We start from the raw sequence: 23,289 nt of genomic DNA on the forward strand, positions 1-23,289 counted from the left end.
TTCTACTGCACACCTGTTGAAGTTCAAGAGAGTGTTAATTGACATAGCGTATCTCCTCAATCTTCTAAGAAAGGAGAGTTGATGAGCTTGCTTTATGAGTGCATCAATGTGCTGCTATTCACATTCTTCACCTGCTGCCTGACCTGCTGAATGTTGCCAATGTTTGTTTTATTTTAGATTTTTATCAGCATTTGCTTTTTAAGTGGAAAACAATGTTAAATAAATGTGTAGGAGCCATTTTGCGTTTATTAGTTATTTTAGTATATAATATTTTGTATCCGGCTGTATTATTTTGGACACTAAGAAATTAATACTATGCTTACGTGTATGGACTGGGCAGAGCCAGAGATCTTCCAGCACCGCCGTAATGCTTCAGTTTACACTAAGAACCTGCCGAAAGAAGATCGCCAAGAAGGATTTTAACTATAAGAGCCTACTAAAATAATAACATTTTGGTGGCTAAAGAAAATACAAGAAGTGCCTACTGGATATAAGGTCCGGTAGTTCGTTTAAGTCACGATGGATCGATGGTAGGATATTAGATTTTTACCAAACTAATCAATAACAAGTCAATGACAAGAGATATACCAATATGTTTTATTGCAACTTCAAAAAATGACTAACTAACTGAAAAGTCGTGGAGATCTCTTTGTTATTGTTATTTGCGTCAAGAAGATATTGTTCCCCTATCCTTTGTCAATGGCAGCTTTGGGGCTTTAAAAGAAAGACGAGAAGCTGGCCATAATAAAATGAATGGGCAAGGTTAGTATTGAGTGTCTGGATTTTGCCCAAGATTTCTATGCAGATTCTGGTACAGCTGTAACATAACATCCTCTGTCCTGTACTCAGTACCCTGACCGATGAAGGCAAGAATGCCAAACACCCTTTTCACCACCCTAACTATCTGTGTTTCATGGATCTATACCTGACCACAACACTCCCCAGAGCTCTACCATTTACTGTACAAGAACTGTGCTAGTTTAACCTAATTCAGCCTTTGCCAGAAATTCCAATTCCTTGAAATAGATGCCATTTCCATGATTGACCATTATCTCAAATCAGACTGCATGTGATCTTTATACCTAGAAAGACAACTTCTGGTTTTGTATCTGCACCCTGCTACAGCCTAGTTGCTGTGAGAGCTATGACAAACGTGTTGTTGTTATTGCCAACTAGACAATTCCAATGATCTTGTGCCTATCCCCTGCCCACTATATTCCATATTTCATCAACATCATCATCATCATTGGCGGTCACTCGAAGCGAGTATGACTGTCCTCTCCATAGAGGACGCCTATGCGTGACTTTGTTTAACGTGGGGAGACTGGTGCACAGCAGCCACCACACGGTCTATGACAGATTTGGGTCAGGATCCAGTGGCATGGAGTCCAAGACGACCGGGGACCCTTTTGTGCTGCAGCCTTCTTCCGCCTTCCCAGCTGTTGTGATCCTCCATTAAAGTCAGCTATCATCCTCCGCCTGTTCCACCGTTGAGGTCTTGGTTGGATTGCTCTTTGTTAGGGACCTCCCCCTCGACCTTACCGTCATGGGTGACCCTACCAGGAGCATAGCAGACCGCATCACTCTCAGGATCTCAGGGCCACACAAGCTTCTCCACCACGACAAAGTGACAATCCACGGTGAAGTCCATATTTCACTCCCTATACCTCATAAGCTTGATTTTCCCCCCATCTGAAAAAAAACCCAGCTGCTTTGTTCATTTTGTTCATTACCATACACATAGAGTACCATGTTTACATATCTGTTGAGCTGCTGCAAGTAAGAATTTAATTGTTCCATTTCGGGACAAATGATAATAAAACACTCTCGGCTCTTGACACTTTAGTCCCATTGCCTCTCTAGCCATTTAAATCCAAACTTCCAATCTAACCTCAAAGAGCCCAACATTGGTTTGAAAACTATGTTTATCTAGCTTTGACCAATAGTGCATTCTTCTCTTCATTTCCTTCACCTCACAAGACCTGAAGCTCAAGAAGTCTCCATTTTACCACACTTTCTTTTGGTTCCCTGATACTCCTGAGTTTTGAAATTTGGCTGATTTCCTGCATTAAAGGAATAACAAAAATATATAAGTTGCTGTGCTGGTGGTAATTCAGCCTATGGAAGTCTAATTTAAATCATTAACTAACTGATTTTGTGCATACAGACTAACATTGGCTTCTTGTCCACCAGGATCTTGCTTATTTATATATTTCTTATGATGTGGATGGAGGTCATTTGGTAATCAATTCTATGCTGGCTCCTCGATTTTAGAATAGCCTTTAGACATTTCCCTGCATTTCTCTCATGCCCTTCATCCTTCACCTCCCCCCAGCTCCATCAATTCACACACACACACACACACACACACACACACACTCTCTTCTGATACCCTTTACAGTAGGGATAATTGACAGTATCTACCAACCAGCACATCTTTGGGATGTGGGAGGGAACCAGAGCATCTGGAGGAAACCCATCCGCCGTAGGAAAAATGAGTAATCTCTCCAGCAGTATCTGAGAGATTCTGAGAGAAAAATGAGTATCTCTCCAGATAACTCCAGCGATCAGGATCAAACCCATGATGTTGAGCTATGAAGAAGTAGCACAATCTGCCATGCCACTATGACACTCTTAAATTTTGATCCTGATTTATAGATCCATGAATGGCATTGTTCCTCATTCTGTTTCAATGAGGTAGAATTCTGAGTCACCATTTCCCCTCAAAGCTGTTGAAGTTGGGCTATTTGGAATTTCCCAAGTTGGATATTCGATTGATGTTTGTAACACATTGATATTGAGGATTTTTTTTAATGGTTTGGGCATATCGGGATAAGGACGCAATCAACAATGATTGAAATAAATGGTGGAACTAGTGCAAGGGACCTAGTAGTGGGTTATTGCTTATGACTTAAAACAGAATTATGCTATCCAGTCCTTTTCTCAAGGTAGGACCGTATCAATGGTTCTTTATTATCACATGTACAGACATACAGTGAAATTCTTTTTTTGCATACAGTTCAGTAAATTATTGCCATCCCTAGGCACAATCCCCAATTAATACAAAATGCATAAAAATAGTCCACTGAGACTGCATACAAGAGTCACCAGGTTTTCATTGCATTTTTAAAGTTCAGTCCAGTCCGTGTGCTCTGACTTCTGGAGCAGCGCCCAATCCAGGCGAGCCCCAGGCTGCCACAGGGCCTCCCTGTTGGAATCGTCCTGCGAACTGTCATCCCTATCCTTGCCCGGCCACCTTTATGCCCCCGAGATGCCTCCCGCAGCTGATCTTGAGGGCGTGGAAGGTAATACGTGGTTCACTCTCTTACTGGCCCTTGCTTTTGCGTCCACTGTCACCGGCTCCCTCCATCCTCCTCTCCGATCCTCGGGGGACGGGCAGGAGCCGGCTTGGTGGCTTTCCTCCACGAGCCGCGGCCAGCGGTCCTTCCTCCTGGCCCCATGGCCTACCGTTTCAGTAACAAATTGGTACCTCTTGTTTTTCTTTCTGTAATTCACTTACTTAAAAGTTTGAAACTTTGGAAAAACTGTTAAGCAAGTGCTTTCAAATTACAAATATGAATAAAGGTATGATATTTTACTTAATGATAATTTTAGCGTTTCAACCCTTTAAAGGCTAGGATGTGCAGTAAAATAATTTACCTGCAACCAGCATGTGCAATTCCTTGTTTCCAAATAATTTGGCATCTTTTTTTAAATTTCTTTTTCATGTAACTCAATGGAATTAGTTTCAATTTGAAGATTGCAAAGTTTCTTTACCATTTACGAGCTCTGAGGATAGCCAGTCTGCTGTGCATGTGTCATAAAATACCAATATTTAAAGACAAAAATGTAATTAAAGGTTTATGGATTTCTAGTTCATCGCTATGAAAATCCTGTTGAAATGGGAGATTATTCTTCCATACGGAGGACTTAAGGGGAGATTTAAAAATCCCCTTATTCTAAGTGTGATGTGAAGAATAATTTTGAAATAAAATAGCACAATGAAATGTGCCTAGGAAATAATTTCAAATGGAAGTTGTTTTGCAGTTCTTTTATTTCACAGGTATGACAGCATGATGAATGTTGTAGTTAATGCAATGGTAATTCATTTCAGACTTCAATTGGCACTAGAAACTGTTCCCTTTACATATATATATATATATATATATATATATATATATATATATGTCGCCAGCCGGATCTATTTTTATCTGGACCTTCTTTAGTTGGTTTCTGTTGTTATTATTTTCACACTATTGTTAAATGATTTCATTGGATTCTTTTCTGCCTTTTGTCTTTCTCTCTCACGTATATTTTTCAAGACTACGTCATCTTGAAGTCTGAATTTCAGAGTTGAAATATAAGGGAATGGCAGTTGAAATGTGAATTCAGATAATTCTGACTGACATTTCGCCTATTTTGGAATGAAAAGAAATAGAATAAAGAGTAATATATTGACTTTGATGCTACTTCATAAGTTTCAGTTGAGACCTTTCAAAATATGAATGCCGTCTTTTAAAAATGTATATCCTGTGCATTAAATGGACTTTAATGATGTCTCATGACAAATTATTCATCAGGAAAATGTACATAAGAGCACAGATTTTTCAGAAGCCACAGATTTCATAAGCTACTTTTTTCTAATCCATTTTTTCTAACTGTATTTGATACTGAACCAATATTCATATATGTCATAGGAGCAGAATTAGGCCATTCGGCCCATTAAATTTACACTGTCGTTCGATTATGGCTGATCTATCTTTCTCTCTCAACCCCATTCTCCTGCCTTTTTCCCCATAACCTTTGGCACCCTTATTATTATAATTCCAAAGAAAGACTAATTGTTTTTACTGGATGGAGGCTTTCCAATGAAAGAATATATACCAAGGAATCAAATTCTGTAAAACAAAGCAAAACTGATATCATACTGATTTGAGAAGGGGGCAAAACAAATCCATTTTATGATTCTTAGATGCAAGAATAAAATTAGAAATATTTTCAGTATTTTTGTTTTCAACTTAATTATACTGCATATCAAAGCTCAGTTTATCTGGAGAAGCTTCTGTTGATTTAATCTTGGTGATTCATACCGTCATACAGAATCAACCTTTGGGTATATGAAGAGATATGAATTGATAATAAAATGCAGTATGACTTTGTTGAAGAGCAAAAATGTAAGGATCTTCATAAATACAAATTGATGGATTACAGTAAATGTGACTGTGCTATTCATGTATTTCAGAGTAAATCATGTAAAGCAAATGCTCGGTAGATGTGGTGTTTATCAAAATCAGTAAATGTATATCAAAATCAGCAAATGTACCATTTGTCAATGCTAAGTTTCCTCATTTTGGCCCCAATACAAAAGAATAACCCCATCTGAGCTGCAAGACACCATCCTCCCTCCTAAACTTCAATGAGAAAAGGTAAATAAGATAAATGAGATCAGTGTTCTTTGCTGCTTAGATTGAACAGTAATGCTGACAGCTGTTTCACCTCGAGAACCCACAGGCTTCTTGTCAATTTTTTTTTTTAATGAAGACAAGTAACTGTAGATGTCAGTTTATAAAAAGGCACAAAGTGCTGGAGTAACTCAGCAGATCAGGCATCATCTCTGGGGAGTGTCTCCTATAGATTCCTTCTGTGGTGGTGATTTCAGTATCTGATGGGCCAGGGAGTGTCCACTACATTTTGTAGTTGCCTTCTTTCCTCGGCATTTTAGTGATGCGGAAAATATTACATGCTTTTTTGATTGCAGATAGCAGGAGAAATGGATTTAGTGCATATTCATATCAAGTACAACAATTATATACCAGGTATTGCAAAAATATAAATGATCAGTAGGCAGGAATGAAATAGTCTAATGTTCAAATTAGAGCTTTGTCTGTGGGAGATTGGCTGATTTAAAATGGAGCAGCAGGAAGGAAGTTTCTGCTGGGTTCTGTACTCCTTTGTTAGAAATGATAATTGCTTGCACTATTTGTGTTTAGAAAGTGGTGTCTGCAGATGTCAAACAAAGATAATTTGGGCTTAGCTGTTATTGATCCACTATTGAATAGTCTGTTAGTGTATACAGCCATAGCTTGCAGGTGAATATTGACTATTATAAAATATACCACTGGGTGACCATTACAAAAGACTAGATTCCACTAAAGTGCCAGTACCTTCAGGAGGAAATTGCTCTTTTAAAAAATACTGCTCAATGCTCAAATATTTTGATAGTGGGAAGCTACTTTTTGCCTTCCCACTACATTTTAAAAAAATATCTGCATCATTAATTTAACAAATTAATTGAAGAAATTAAAACGCTTATGAACACAACCACGCATTTAAATTAATTAAACATTGTAAATTATCTGCAACTTGTCTATGACATCTGCTATTCTCTATTGAAATGTAACTGCAAGAGATTGGTCTATGACTCTGCCAAAGTCTACACATTCAGGATGACAATGGTGAGGACGTTACTGCATATGCAGGAGTCACAAATTTCCTAATATTTATTTGTGCAAATGCTGGCAGTTCCATGTGGAACTATTTTCATTTCTGAAGAACTGCAGGCTAGTTTACCTTTTCTGTGCATTCTGATTGATTTTTATCTTCCTCATTATTTACCACCAATGTCTGTGGCAGTGCTATTTGTAGAGTGAGTTGTGGCAGGGAAGATAAGAGCTCCCGAAGAGGGTCTTGGAAGGTTAATTAATGCCAGGAATCTTCTATCATCAATTTAACAGACAATTTTTATCTTTAGGTTTGCAGTGCAACTGTAATTACAAATTTAAGCCAGCCTCTAAATGATATTGAGAGCAACATAAATTCTCTACAGAGTTTTATTTGCTTGCTTGTGACTTTATTTAGAGAACTCTAATAAGTATAAATCTGACACTGGGGAATGTTTCCCTTTTGATATATAACATAGCAAAGAAGAGCGGGAAGCCAGAGGATTGGGACTCTTTTAAAGAGCAACAGAAGATAACTAAAAAGGCAATACGGGGAGAAAAGATGAGGTACGAAGGTAAGCTAGCCAATAATATAAAGGAGGATAGTAAAAGCTTCTTTAGGTATGTGAAGAGGAAAAAAATAGTTAAGGCAAATGTGGGTCCCTTGAAGACAGAAGCAGGGAAATTTATTACGGGGAACAAGGAAATGGCAGACGAGTTGAACCGGTACTTTGGATCTGTCTTCACTAAGGAAGATACAAACAATCTCCCAGATGTTCCAGTGGCCAGAACTCCTAAGGTGATGGAGAAACTGAAGGAAATTCACATTAGGCAGGAAATGGTGTTGGGTAGACTGATGGGACTGAAGGCTGATAAATCCCCAGGGCCTGATGGTCTGCATCCCAGGGTACTTAAGGAGGTGGCTCTAGAAATCATGGACGCATTGGTGATCAGTTTCCAATGTTCTATAGATTCAGGATCAGTTCCTGTGGATTGGAGGGTAGCTAATGTTATCCCACTTTTTAAGAAAGGAGGGAGAGAGAAAACAGGAAATTATAGACCAGTTAGTCTGACATCAGTGGTGGGGAAGATGCTGGAGTCAATTATAAAAGACAAAATTGCAGAGCATTTGGATAGCAGTAACAGGATCGTTCCGAGTCAGCATGGATTTACGAAGGGGAAATCATGCTTGACTAATCTTCTGGAATTTTTTGAGAATATAACTAGGAAAATGGACAGGGGAGAGCCGGTGGATGTGGTGTACCTTGACTTTCAGAAAGCCTTCGATAAGGTCCCACATAGGAGATTAGTGTGCAAAATTAGAGCACATGGTATTGGGGGTAGGGTACTGACATGGATAGAAAATTGGTTGGCAGACAGAAAGCAAAGAGTGGGGATAAATGGGTCCCTTTCAGAATGGCAGGCAGTGATTAGTGGGGTACCGCAAGGCTCGGTGCTGGGACCGCAGCTATTTACAATATACATTAATGACTTGGATGAAGGGATTAAAAGTAACATTAGCAAATTTGCAGATGACACAAAGCTGGGGGGCAGTGTGAACTGTGAGGAAGATGCTATGAGGTTGCAGGGTGACTTGGACAGGCTGTGTGAGTGGGCGGATGCATGGCAGATGCAGTTTAATGTGGATAAGTGTGAGGTTATCCACTTTGGTGGTAAGAATAGGAAGGCAGATTATTATCTGAATGGTGTCAAGTTAGGAAAAGGGGACGTATCACGAGATCTGGGTGTCCTGGTGCATCAGTCACTGAAAGGAAGCATGCAGGTACAGCAGGCAGTGAAGAAAGCCAATGGAATGTTGGCCTTCATAACAAGAGGAGTTGAGTATAGGAGCAAAGAGGTCCTTCTACAGTTGTACAGGGCCCTAGTGAGACTGCACCTGGAGTACTGTGTGCAGTTTTGGTCTCCAAATTTGAGGAAGAATATTCTTGCTATTGAGGGCGTGCAGCTTTGGTTTACTAGGTTAATTTACCAGATTGGCAGGACTGTCGTATGTTGAAAGACTGGAGCGACTAGGCTTATATACATTGGAATTTAGGATGAGAGGGGATCTTATTGAAACATATAAGATTATTAAGGGGTTGGACACGTTAGAGGCAGGAAACATGTTCACAATGATGGGGGAATCCAGAACCAGGGGCCACAGTTTAAGAATAAGGGGAAGGCCATTTAGAACAGAGATGAGGAGAAACCTTTTCAGTCAGAGAGTTGTAAATCTGTGGAATTCGCTGCCTCCGAAGGCAGTGGAGGCCAGTGAATGCTTTCAAGAGAGAGCTAGATAGAGCTCTTAAGGATAGCGGAGTCAGGGGGTATGGGGAGAAGGCAGGAACGGGGTACTGATTGAGAATGATCAGCCATGATCACGTTGAATGGTGGTGCTGACTCGAAGGGCCGAATGGCCTACTCCTGCACCTATTGTCTATTGTCTATTGATGCTTGGATGTGCAGCATCTAGATAAATCGATTGTTACATATGCAATAACATTGCCTCATTTAATCAAGTTCCCAGTGAAGATGTATGCTTGGATGTTAGACAGCAGTGCATTACTGTGGCAAGAGTGTTTTTTTTAAACTAAAATAGAAAGTGTAAGACTTGAACATTCAATATTCTAACTTAGTCTTCGACCCTTATCTGTCCAAATAGCTAGGTATCCCAAAATGCTGGAGTAACTCAGCAGGTCAGGCAGCATCTAGGAGAGAGGGAATGGGTAACGTTTCGGTTCGAGACCCTTCTTCAGACTGAAGAAGTCTCGACCCGAAACGTCACCCATTCCCTCTCTCCTAGATGCTGCCTGACCTGCTGAGTTACTCCAGCATTTTGTGGTACCTTCGATTTGTACCAGCATCTGCAGTTATTTTCTTGTCCAAATAGCTAGATAATTTGCAGTCATAGCTTCCCTTCCAGTCCACAAATTACTTCTAGTAACAACCAGAAATACTTTGGATCCCTTCTTATTTTTCATCTTCCAGTTACCCATCAGCAACAACATACAAAAATACACCCCATTTCTCTTCCAGCTTTCTTCCCCCTATGACATTCCATCCGAAGAAGGCTTCCAAGCTGAAACATCGTCTGTCCATTTCATCCAGAGAAGCTGCCTGACCTGTTGAGTTACTCTAGCCTTTGTAATTTACTCATCTATTATGCAAGTCTTTGCTAAAAAGATTAACCCCTGGCCTAGCCACACCTTGATTTGCCTTCATTGCCTTCTCTGATTACTGTTTGCAATTTGTAAGGGGTGTAAAAACATTTAATCATGGAGGACTATTATAAAGTCAAGCCAATAATTGAAATTGTTGCCTGAACAAAAATGCTGGACATTCATAGTGACATCAATTGGTGTGCAGAGCTTCATTTGATGTCAGGTGCCCAAATGCTTGTCACATGTATTAGAAAATTGAATCAAATTTTAAATCAGTTAAAGCCTATTTCAGTGTTGCATAAATGCCCTGAAGTTACCTGGGGCCTGTGGTGTCCCAATACCCACTGGCAGCTATTTCTACAGTTATTCCTATTCTATTCTCTCTCTGGCAACCAACTTTCAGTCCATGCCATCACAAAAATCTAATCCCACATTGTTTAATTTTACACATCAGTATCCATGCAGAATTTTATCACTTTTGAATTCTACATCCACTATTTCTCCCTTATCTATTCTATATCCTCAAAAAAAACCCTCAGCAGATTTATCAAATGCTATTACCCTTTCAAAAATGTTTATTGTCTAAACTCGTTGATATTTTATGAATGTTCTGTTGTTACATCCTTTGTATAAGTGTATGTAACATTTGCCCAATGACTGATGATGATCCAATGAGCCTATATTTCTGTGTTCTCACTTTTTTTAAATAATTGGGTAACATTTGCAACCCCCTATAATAAGCAATTCTATAGCTAGTAGTTAATACGTAAATTTAAGTTTGTTTCTTTTGGCAACAAAATCAGCTTGAGATTTCAAATGTTGCAATTTTAAACCTTGTGTTGTAGATATAAACCCAACTTGCACTATAATTTCAAAGATACATTTTAAAATGTCATGATACCAAGAAATATTTAAGTATTGGTTAAAATGTAATATTTTACAAGAAAAAGTGGAGAAAAGTTGATGAATTATTTCCAAAACAGTTATGGAGATGTTAGAACTATTAAACTAAATCAGCCCCAGACGTGTAAATTGTACCAATTAAATATTTGATTTTTATGTTTTAATTTATAAAGAATGACCAGATGTTTTAAATGTTTACACGTGTCAGGAACAAAAATCCACAGAAGCAATTATTTATGCCATTTGTTAGTTTGTCCAACATACTTTATTAAGTCGTCTTGTTTTTTTATGGTTACAGCTTCATCTATGCAAGGACCAATCATCTGCAAGGCAAGTTCATTTAATTAAATCTACGTCAAGTAGAATTTACAACAATTTTAAATAACAAATTCTTCACTCATTTTGTATGATTCCTTGCTTTAAAATGGAACAATTTGTGAAATTATTTTTTTTGTAGGTTCAGTGCACTGTAATTCTGGAAATTGGATCCATTCAGTATAGTGGGTCCTCACAGTGTGGACAGTGTTTCTGCCTAGACTGGATGCCCTCTGAGGAACATCAATGTTTGGCAGCTGGTTTTTATGACGGTATGTTGCAGTTTAACGGTGGAACTTGATAATCCTTGCCGAGCAATTAGTTCTGACATAGAGTGCCAACCAGCTCCACTGTTTTTCTTTGTCAAGCATATGCATTGTTTAAAGCATTTGCCAGTTTCCGTTTCTGGCCCTTATTAGTCTGAACTGTACATAAAAAAAATACTACTCTACATCCTATATACTTCCCACTTAAAACTTGTAAAAGTTCCAAACCTGAAATAAACAGCAATAATCTAAGTAGTTCTCCATCAGTACTAAACTGAAGATTACTATATAAGGCATATTCGGCTGTTAAAATCACACAAATATTTTCATGTAAGGTGACTGCTGCTAGAAAAACAATGCTTTCATTACCATTAACCCAAGTAGAAGCAAAATTTAAAGTGTGAAACAATGGACGTTTAGAGATTATATCTTTCTAATACTTTTATGAATTATCATTGATCTGTCAGTCCTGAAGGGATTTATTTGAAGCTATAAATAAAAATCCCTGATTGAGTATAGACCATTAAGTAAATGTCAAAATTAAGTAAGATGGAATCATACAGCACCATGGCCATGTTGATCATCCAGAATCCATCTATACTAATCCCATTTGGAGGAGAGGGTGCTCTACCAATGCAGAAGAGGCAACCCTAGGGGGGAGAGGGAAGAGGGGGACAGTGGTGGTGGGGGGAGGGGGCATTGGGGGGGGGAGTGGGGGAGGAGAGGGTGCTGCACCAATGCAGGAGTGGGGAAGGGGGTGCTGCACCAATGCAGGAGTGGTTTAGGCCCAACGGGTCCACTTGGTCTGGTCAACCCATTATAAGTCTTTGTACTTTTTTCAGGTCTCCCCTCAGACTTTCTGCATTCATGATGTGCCCACTCCCCTGGTTTTCAGTTATGCGCAACTGCCATAAAAGCTGCTTTTAATTTGCTTTATCCAGCTCTCGATATCCATATTTTTTTTTAACAACCGATAGAACAATTCTATCGTAGGGTTGTTGACAAATTTGGTAAACTGTTGGAGGTCTTTGCAGGTGATTACACACAATCAATTGCTTTTTATTATGCCAGCAAAACCAATCACCAGACTTCTTAAAAATATATAAGCAATGAACTTGAAATTTGTTTGCATAACGTTGCTTTATATTTTTGATACAACTCAGGTGAAAATCAAGTTATTTCCTGAGTGGAATGCAATTGCATCAATATCCAAATCAAATCGTACGATTCGGAATTTGTCCAGATACTTCCAGCTCTGATTTTGCATGCTAGAATGCAATTTCTGCATTCGTGCAAGGAATAACAATGTTCCCCATACAGTGGTCATTTAGAAAGCTGCCTGGGAATTTTGACAGTCCCATTAGCCAGAACCCCCACACTGCCCAGTCTTGCTTCCAAGCATAATAATGTATTTTATATTCTCCACAATGACACCACTGCACAGCATGCTAACAGATGTAGAGGCCCTTCAGCGGCGGTAAATGCCTTGGACCCAAAGCAGCTGTTGACCATCATCAACAATCGTCAAGCACATCTTCTCTGACATAAACTAGTTTCTCAATAGACTACACTACCATAATAATGATAGGTTTAACAGTTTTGTTCAATGGTTTTTGTTGTCGTAAGACCGCAGAATTGACCACTTTGATGCTCAGAAAGTCGTAATCTTTTTACAGATTTATTTGCTTCATATCCACTCTATCACATCAATCAGACAACAATGGCCTGAGGTTTAAAGAGGTCAATTCTGCAGCTGCACCGCAGTGAACACCATTTAACAGAAGCTATTAAACCTGTTTTTAATATGAAACGAGAGCACAAGAAAGCTGATAGTCTCCTGATTATTAATGTGGAAAGTTCTACAAGACATGTTACATCACTTTATAGAAATACCTCAATTTCTTTATTACCAATTAGAGACAGGGCATTTCTGTTAATTCTGTGCTTGTGGTGCATAGTGTTAAAAAGATAACTCTTTGATAACAAAGATAACATTCTTCATTTATAAATATTGACTCTTTTCCTTATTTTGTTGGATCTCGTTCACATCATCATACTCTCTACTGCTCTCCAATTCCATCCATAGGCCAAAATTTGAGGCTGACAGCCTCTTAGTAACTAAATTTAGTAACTAAATTGTGTGACTTTATCATAAATTCCCCAGTCTTATTTTGAAGGTGATCAGGGAAACCCCAGGAGTGTCTGCTATTTCTGAAATTAATCTATCTTGCTTTCCTTCTGAAGTCATAATGTTAAGAATGCAATGCATGAGGGTCTGCTTAAAATGTCCAGATATTGCCTCCAGAATCTTGATCCATATGTCAGTCATCCTTCAAGGAGAGTAACACTACCTAATATAAGCACATTCAACGTTGCTATAGTTTTCTCTTTCACCTGACCTCCTGTCAAATATTATATCCATTTGTACTTGGCTAAATCACATCCACTGCTAAATCAAGACTTAAATTTCTGATTGTCATCAAATGAATAAAGGGAAATGAGAAGGTCTTTTCTTTTTATTGGAGGGATTTTTTAGGCAGAGGGTGGTGAATCTGGAATTCTTTGCCACAGGAGGCTGTGGAGGCCAAGTCAAAGGATATTTTTATGACAGAGATAGATTCTTGAATAGTACGGGTGTGTGATGGGAAGAAGGCAGGAGAATGGGGTGAGGAAGGAGGGATATGTAGGAAAAAAATTGCTGATGCTGGTATAATTCGAAGGTAGACAAAAAATGCTGGAGGGAGAGATAGATCAGCCATGATTGAATGGCGGAGTGGACTTGATGGGCCGAATGGCCTAATTCTGCTCCAATCATTTATGACCTTATGACTTGAACATCTATATGGGATCTGTACCTTTTTTGTGATGGTATGCGCTGGCACGGTGTACTTGCATTTCTGCATACCAGTGCCTTTTTGTTTACAAGAAAAGCACTGCAGGGGAAGCTTAACTTAGAGGACGTTGCAATATTGGTGGATTGGCAATGAATGCTGTCTGTGCCAGTCACCACCATGTCAAAGGAAACACAGTTCTAGACTTGGCTATTGTAATGCCTTTCAGATCACCTTCAAATCATATCCCACAAATTTCTCAAACCTGTTGCCCATATTATTAAAATACATTAAGTCTCAGTTCCCAGCATCATTTTACTCTACCTATGTTGAGTCCCAGATCACCATTGCCTCATATTAAGAAGTCTGAACACTTTTTGCTCGTTGACCTCCTGCAGCTTTGCAGTTTGCCATAATTTTTTCATTTTCTTCTTTGTCTTTATGCTCTTTTGAATCTTCCTTTACTTTATCCAATTGTTAACTGGCATGTCTTTAGTTATCTGTTATCTGAACTTAAATTTTTTCCCTATAAACGACTTTTCCTACTTCCTATTACAACTCAATTTAAATCCTGGCAATTTCACTAAATGTTAGGTATATTGCATATTAATATAAAAGGAGAATTAAAAATTGCAGAGATCTTGATTGCAAGCTAAGCCTGAGGAAAAATTAAATTGATAACTTCATGATTCAAATAAAATTTCTAAGTAGCACTGCACCTTGTAGCAGCTTGTCACAGGAGGGCAGTTTTTATTTTTTAAATTTCCATATTTGATTCTTCCTTCTTATCATAACCTCTATTAATCCATGAAAGGATGCTAATTCCATAAATTCCACTCCTAATTGTGTACGACCACCATAGAATTATGTTCAGTTATACCAACTGTTACACAGTGAAGTGAGCCTGAAATAATTTAATTTGTTGCTGCATAGCCAAGATATCACGTCTTTGTCATCTCAAACCCTTCATGTGGTAATGTGATTCCAGTCAATTCTTTAGAGTGGAGTTTGATAACATTCTAGCCGTGGATTATAGGAAGAATGCACCAAAAGTGATGATTATGCAATGACGTTCAACTGTAGTGAATTTAAATAAACCTATTTTTTTTCTTTTAATAATCATTTTCTCAAATTAGGTACGGTTGCTCTCTGGAATTTGAATACAAAATCATTACTGTTGCGAGTTCAGCAAGGTGATGGATGTTTGAAAATCTACCCTTTCCATTCTTTTGTGGCACATGACCATGCTGTCAAAGCCATTGTTTGGAGTAAAGCAAACAGGTAGGAAATTAAACCAAGAGAAAAATGTGGGATAGTATCTTTACTCTTGAAATACATTTGAGAATAACGAGGATTCAAGACATTCTGTAGGGCCAGAGGAGAAAGCTTAACTCTATATGTGACATTTCCCAGTGAGGAAAACGAGGCAGATTCAGAAACTTAGTAGAAATTCGATTTTTCACACAACTGGCACACATGATGCAAACTGAAAACAAAATTCATTTTTTGTGTTATTCAAGTAGGAGTTTTTTTAATGAGTTGCATAAGCCAATAATTCAAATTAATTGACAAAATAAAATACTGCAGATGCTGGAAGTCTGAAACAAAAATAGAAAATGCTGGAAGTACTCACCACGATTATTGGCAATGATAGCAATATGCAATTTCCAGGTGGTCTGTGAAAAGAAGCAATATTTAGAGAGTAAAATAATTTTGTCACATTTTCTCACCTTATGCTGTGAGGCATGAATAATTAGCATTTGTAGATTCTGTCATACACTGAGCCAAATCCTACAACGCCTTCATCAAAAACAAATAGCAGATTGAATCATTTTTTCTCATCATTCATTATGAACATTTCTCACCAACACAGCTGCAGTTTACACTGCCTTACTTTTACAGATTGTGAAAACCATCTGCCTTTGAATTGGAGCCCATATTCTTCAATTTAATACAAAACTTGAAGAGAAAATGGAACTGGTTCAATTTACTTGATGTCAATAAACTATACATCCACTGCTACACAAGCCAATTGGTGTGTGATATAATTGCCCAGCCACTAGAGACTGCACCAAGATACTTTATTCTTTGTCATTAAGAACACTTCTCCTTCCCCTTCAGTATTTTCTTCTTTTCCTTGATGCTGTGTACCATGCTGCTAGATTTAGCTTTCACAGTTACATTGATAGAACTCTGCTCTACCTTTCTCCTGCCAACTTCAATTCTAAATTTGTTGTTATGGTAACTGAAGCCAGATTTAATATAAAATAATTAGTGGGCCAAAGATTGCTTCAGCTCAGTATCAAGAAAGTATCCATTTTTTGTTCTCTTGAAAATGTGCCTATCAGTTTCTCAGATGATCTGCTCATACTAAACAGGGTAATGTGTGACCCCAGCATACTCACTAACCTTTTCAGTCCCAATGCCATTGATTGTTTTCCCAACTGTGGAACGTTGACCATTTAGATCCTTATCTTTCCTCTCATGCTGAAACCATAAATTCTAACTTCATCCATTTTAGAAAAGCCGTTTTCCCCTCAATGCTCTCAATAATGCCAACATCTTCGAGAAGAGGAGTTGAGGCTAGCATAGATCAACTATGATCATATATAGACTCTAGAAATGCACATTCATCTGAAGAAGGGTTGCGACCCTAATCGTTACCTATTCCTTTTCTCCAGATGCTGCCTGACCCGCTGAGTTATTCTATCAGAATTCCCTTCCTAGATCTTTTTCCCTTTTCTTCTTTGAAATATCTTTAAAATCTTTGCCTATGTCAAGTCTTTCATCAGCTGACGTGCTATATCATAATGAAAAATTAATGGTGCTCCAAAAATACTACTTGTTTATGTAAAAGACATTCATGAGATTTATGGGGGGGGGGGGGTGGAGATAAAAACCAAGGCTGGAGGTGAAAACAATGGGTGCAAATGGTGGAATATAGCAAGGTGGGGAGTGAAATCTAAAACCAGAGGGAGGGATCAGAGCTATAAATATAGAATCAGAGGTAGAAGAGAATGGGGGAATAGGAGTGTAGAAAAGAAATATGGGACTGGAGTAGGAAAGGGTGGGTGGTGAGCAGATGGAGGAAGAGATAAGGACCAGCTGATGGACATGGGAGTGGGAAAAAATGTGTACACATGGGGAAAAGAGGAGAGCTGAATAAACAAGAGGGGGGGGGGTGGGGAAGGTGGGTGTACCTTAAATTTGAGAGATTAACCTTTCATGCTGTTGGGTTGTAGGCTATCCAAGCAGAATATGAGGTGCAGTTCTTCCAGGTTATGGTTTACGTGTGAGTTTATTCCAGCAGTGGAGTAGGTTGGGGACAGACAAGTCGGTATGGGAAGGGGAATTAAAGTGGCTAGCAACTGGGAACTCCAGCTCAAATTTAAGGCAAAACCACGCTCGATAATATTAAATACACAGTTAAGTAGTTTGTATTTGAAGTAGAAAACTGTTTTGTATATTTTACTTTCACAACAGAAACAGCTTTCTCTTACAGAAATGTGGGGCCAGCTGATTCTCAACTAGCTATAAATAATCAGTTTCAAAATATGTGATTTATTGAAACCTTCAACTTATGGAGTATTTATTATTACATGCTCTTTTTCCTGATTTGCCTTATGCTCAAAGTAAATTGCAGTTTCCATTGCAAACCCCAAACGTCATTCAATATTGAAGCATTCACTGTTTCCATGGTCAATCAGTGTTCTTTAAAAAAAACCAATCGAAAATAATAAGCTCATCAGGATGGCTAGCTACGCCCTGGGGGCAGAGTTGGGTTCATGGGTGGTGGTCTTGGAGGGGAGGATGTCCCTCAAACTGCAGGATCATCTTCGACAATACAGCTCGCCCTCCCCATGACACACTGGTCAACCTGAGGAGTTCCTTTAGCAACAGACTGGTTCCACCAAGATGCGGTACAGAAGATCCTTTTTCCCTGTGGCTATCAAACTGTACAACTCCTCCACCTTCTGTTGTGAAGTAGTCTGGAAACGATGTCACTAAGAATATGCAGGAACTTTTCATTAATTAATAAGCCCGGGGTGGAAAACTGGCAATTAAACTTGACAGTTTGGGGTGATAGAGCTGCTGGTTACATTTCCAGCAGTTGCGTATTTATATTCATGCTTGTGCAACAAGGAATTGGTATCTTTCCTCTTTTCTCAGCACTGGCATTCATCCGAAAATGCATTTTTTTAAATTTCAGATAAACCAAAGGTTTAATAATTTAATTTCAAAATTTACAGCAGAATTGGGTGTTTGTCACCATGTCACTATGTGTTTGTCACCAGAACTATATAGTGATAAAGGGCTTTAAATGATCTAAATGTGTCAATGTGGAGCTCAAACTCTAAATTGTGATCAATAAAATCTGCCATTTCTGTTTTTATAATGCAGATCATTGCAATTTTTAGGAACTTTTTCCAAGACTACATTTCAGTGGTATTTTATAATATATTAAATAAAAACACCAATCTAAGCAAAAAGAATGTATGTAATATTACTGAACCTTTATAAATTATTCTGAAAAGAGGTTATTTAAGAGGAATGTTTAAAAATTACAATATAAAGTAGGAATCTAAAGGCATGTTTTTCTTGTGTATCAAAATAGAATTGAATGCAATCAGTTATAAGAGAAATAAACTATCAATTTATAACAGCAAATTATAACAGCAAATATATATTCATATGTGGAAAAATGAATACTCAAGTATTTATGTTAGTTCAGAAGTGCTAATCTCGTTAATTCATAGTGAATTACCAGTATATTTGAAAGTTAATCTTGTATGAAAATAAGGGGAAGACAAATTTAACAGTGTCATTTAACTATCACCAATGTGTAACTTATAAATTGCATTTTAAGTATTTATTAATCCTGTTTAATTTTCATTTGCTTTCTCTCAAATTGTCTACTAATAGCAATTTTCTAGTGACAGCTAGCCCTGACAGGAAGATCAAGTTTTGGGATCTCAGGAGAACATACCAACCTGTCAATGATATCAAGCGATACTTAAACACTGAAGTAGCTTGGTTGTTGCCTTGGTGTGGAGTTATGGTGGCACAAGAAAATTGCTATGCAGCGTAAGTTTTAACTTGGGTGACAAATTGATTCATGTAATTAAAGTGTACATTAATGTTCTCATATATATTGCTCGTTGATAGTTTTAAATTTTAGAGTGATGTTGGCTTCCTCAGTGAAAACTCAGAAAATGACAGAAATACTCAGTCAGGCAGCAACTGTAGCAAGCAAAATAGAATTAATTTTTCAGGTCAAAGTTCCTTCAGGATTTGTAGTTTTATTTGTTTTTTCGCTATCTTAATATACCCATTTTGGTGCAAAATTACCACATGATTTGCTGAAGAAATGCAGATCATAATTTGTAATTAGAGGGGATATTATTGAAACATATAAGATTATTAAGGGATTGGACACGCTAGAGGCAGGAAACATGTTCCCGATGTTGGGGGAGTCCCGAACCAGGGGCTACAGTTTAAGAATAAGGGGTAGGCCATTTAGAACGGAGATGAGGAAAAACTTTTTCACTCAGAGTTGTGAAGCTGTGGAACTCTCTGCCTCAAGGCAGTGGAGACCAATTCCCTGGATGCTTTTAAGAGAGAGTTAGATAGAGCTCTTAATGATAGCGGAGTCAAGGGATATGGGGAGAAGGCAGGAATGGGGTACTGATTGGGAATGATCAGCCATGATCATAGTGAATGGCGGTGCTGGCTCGAAGGGCCGAATGGCCTTCTCCTATTGTCTATTGTAATATCATAATTTGCTATTAACGTAATTGCACTTTTTAATCTTAACAAATCCAAAATTGCTGTCTGGGACCATAAAAGAACGTCTGGGTATTGGGGACCAGTAGTAATTGTCCCTTTGTGACTTAAAATTGATCTGTATTCCAATTAGATTTTTAATATATCTTTATGTCTTCACAATACTGTTCTTCCTAATTGAGGCTCTAATGTAAATAAAAGGAATATAGTCTTCACATTTTGGCATTGCCATGTTTAAAATAATGTGCATTGATGTAAGAGTATTATGGCTTTAATACAGTTTTACTCATGTTGGACATAAAAATCAAGTCTGGAATTCTGCCATTTGGATGGAACATTGGGATTTAACAGTGTGAATATAGGAATCTGTGAACAATTGCTAGTCTTCTATAATCTGTCTAAAAAGTGCTAGTGTAAAAGGTCTTTAATTATCATTTCACTAATCAGAGGTTCTGCTGATAGTAGATACATTGAAAAGTTTGGGACAAAGACCCATCATTTGTTTATTTGCCTCTGTACGCCACAATTTGAGATTTGTAACATTAAAAAATCACATGTGGTTAAAGTGCACATTGTCATATTTTAATAAAGGCCATTTTTATACATTTTGGTTTAACCATGCAAAAATGACAGCAGTGTTTGTACATAGTCCCCCCATTTCAGGGCACCATAATGTTTGGGACACACCAATGTTATTCATGGACATCACCAGTTGCTGGGTCTTTTCTTTGGTGATGCTCTCCCAGGCCTGTATTGCAGCCATCTTTAGCTTATGCTTGTTTTGGGGGATAGTCCTTTGTTGCTTTAGCAGTATGTTTGGGATCATTGTCTTGCTGTAGAATGAACCGCCAGCCAATGAGTTTTGAGGCATTTGTTTGAACTTGAGCAAATAGGATGTGTTTATACACTTCAGAATTCATTATGCTACCACCATCAGCAATTGTATCATCAGTGAAGGTAAGTGAGCCAGTTCCTTCAGCAGCCAAACATGCCCAGGCCATAACACCCCCACCACCGTGTTTCACAGATGAGGTTGTATGCTTTGGATCTTGGGCAGTTCCTTCTCACCTCCATACTTTACTCTTGCCATTACTCTCATATGTTCATCTTAGTCTCATCTGTCCACGAGACCTTTTGTCCAGAACTGTGGTTGCTCTTGTAAGTACTTCTTGGCAAACTAACCTGGCCATCCCATTTTTGCAGCTAACCAGTCGTTTGCATCTTGCAGTACAGCCTCTGTATTTCTGTTCATGAAGTCTTCTGTGGACAGTGGTCATTGACAAATCCACTCCTGAAGAGTGTTTCTGATCTGTCGGACAGGTGTTTGGGTTTTTTTCTTTATTATAGAGGAAATTCTGTCATCAGCTGTGGAGGTCTTCCTTGGCCTGCCAGTCCCTTTGCGATTAGTACGCTCACCAGTGCTCTCTTTCTTCTTAATGATGTTTCAAACAGTTGATTTTGGTAAGCCTAGAGTTTGGCTGATGTCTCTAACAGTTTTATTCTTGTTTCTCATTCTCATAATGGCTTCTTTGACTTTCATTGGCACAACTTTGGTCCTCACGTTGATAAACAGCAATAGAAGTTTCCAAAGGTGATGGAAAGACTGGAGGAAAGACGAGGTGCTGAGAGCTCTCTAACACCTGCATTAAGGAGGCAATTAAACACACCTGAGCAATTACAAATGCCTGTGAAGCCATGTGTCCCAAACATTGTGGTGCTCTGAAATGGGGGGACTATGTATAAACAACCGTAATTTCTACATGGTGAAAACAAAATGTTTAAAAATATCCTTCAATAAAATCTGACAATGTGCACTTTAACCACATGTGATTTTAAAAAAAATTACAAATCTCAAATTGTGGAGTACAGAGACAAATGAATAAATGATGGACCTTTGTCCCAAACATTATGGAGTTCACTGTAGATGATCCAAGTGATTTTTGTCCTTGATTTCCATTTTCAAAGCCATTGTGTATTAATACAGCAAATTATACTGCATTTAGTGAATGCAGAAATTTGGAAGATTTATCACACCAAATTAACTGCCCTGTTTGTAAGTATAAATGATTTTGTCAATCTAATGTTGGTCATGCTGTTAGATCTTTTCACTGCTGTTGTACTGTTTCAGACATAGCAATAAAATCAAGTATTTAGTCATTTATATTAATTACTTATTTAGTTACTTTGTGAACAAAAAGAAAGCAGAGAGATTTCTTAGTGTTGTATTATCTTGTTACGGAAATAGAAATTCTGGTCAGACCCAGGTAGAAGATAGACGAAGTTAAACTTAATGCTTGAATCTTGAGAATTGTGGGTCAATTTATTTGCTGAGACAACAAATTATGATTGTGTCCAAGTTTGTGGATGATATGAAGATAGATGGAGGGGCAGGTTTTTTAGAAGAAGCAGAGAATCCTTCGGCAGAAGGATTTTGACACATTGGGAGAGTGGGCAAAGAAGTGGCAATGAAATACAGTGTAGCAAAGTGTGCTGTCATGCACTTCGGTAGTAGGAAGAAAAGGTGTAGAATATTTTCTAAATGGGGAGAGGATTCAGAAATTGGTAGTGCAAAGGGACTTTGGAGTGTTGGTACAGGATTCTCGAAAGGTTATTTTGCAGGTTCAATTGGTAATAAGGATGTTAGCATTCATTTCAAGAGAATTAGAATATAAAGCAGGGATGTCATGCTGTGGCTTTATCAGGCACTGATCAGACTGCATTTGGAGTATTGTGAGCAGGTTTGGGTCCCATATCTGTGGAGAGATGTGCTGGTGTTGGAGAGGGCCAAAAAGAGGGGGGGGGCACAGAGGTGCGCAGCGGTAGAGTTACTGCCATACAGTGCCAGTGACCCAGGTTCGATCCTGACTACGAGTGCTGTCTGTACGAAATTTATATGTTCTCCCTGTGAGTGCGTGGATTTTCTCCTGGTGCTCCGGTGTCCTCTCACACTCCAAAGACGTACAGGTTTGTAGGATCATTGGTTTTGGTAAAAATTGTAAATTGTACCTAGTGTGCAGGATAATGCCAGTGTGCGGATTGGTCGGCGTGGACTAAAGGCCCTGTATCTGCGTTGTATCTAAAGTCTAAAGTAAAGGAGGTTTATGGGAATGATCCTGGAGATGATTGGGTTAACATATGATGAGTGTTTGACGGCTCTGGGCCTTTACTCACTGGACTTTAGAAGGATGAGAGGGGATCTCTTTGAAATTTACTGAATAATAAAAGGTGTGGATGTAGAGGGAATGTTTGGCAAAGAGGATGTTTGCACTTGTGGGAGAGTCTAGGACCAGAGGGCACAGCCTCACAATAAAAGGACATACATTTAGGAAAATGAGGATGAATTTGTTTTTTAAAGAGGTGATATATTTAAAGGGTGGTATATTTAAATAGGTGATTGACAGGTTCTAAATTAGTACGGGTGTTAACGATTACAGGGAGAAGGCAGAGGAGAATGGAGTTGAGAGGGAAAGATAGATTAGCCATGATTGAATGGCGGAGTAGACTCGATGGGCCAAATAGCCTAATTCTGCTCCTATGACTTATGAATTTATTATAGTTAAGGAAGTGTCGACATTAGATTTATGACATG

The 23,289-nt window shown here is 38.4% G+C and overlaps 1 protein-coding gene across 2 annotated transcripts in view; it reads left to right on the forward strand.

Annotated features, from left to right (window-relative positions):
- gtf3c2 (general transcription factor IIIC, polypeptide 2, beta) overlaps window positions 1-23,289 on the forward strand; it is a 95,397-nt gene that overhangs the window by 52,667 nt on the left and 19,441 nt on the right. For both annotated transcript variants that reach the window (XM_078399408.1, XM_078399409.1), the window contains exons 10-13: window positions 10,803-10,834; window positions 10,962-11,091; window positions 15,053-15,197; window positions 18,840-19,001. In XM_078399408.1, the coding sequence (XP_078255534.1) occupies window positions 10,803-10,834; window positions 10,962-11,091; window positions 15,053-15,197; window positions 18,840-19,001 (469 nt within the window). The remainder of the gene's footprint in view (window positions 1-10,802; window positions 10,835-10,961; window positions 11,092-15,052; window positions 15,198-18,839; window positions 19,002-23,289) is intronic.

The sequence above is a fragment of the Rhinoraja longicauda genome, chromosome 5 (genome assembly GCF_053455715.1).
Source record: "Rhinoraja longicauda isolate Sanriku21f chromosome 5, sRhiLon1.1, whole genome shotgun sequence".
NCBI lineage: Eukaryota > Metazoa > Chordata > Chondrichthyes > Rajiformes > Arhynchobatidae > Rhinoraja > Rhinoraja longicauda.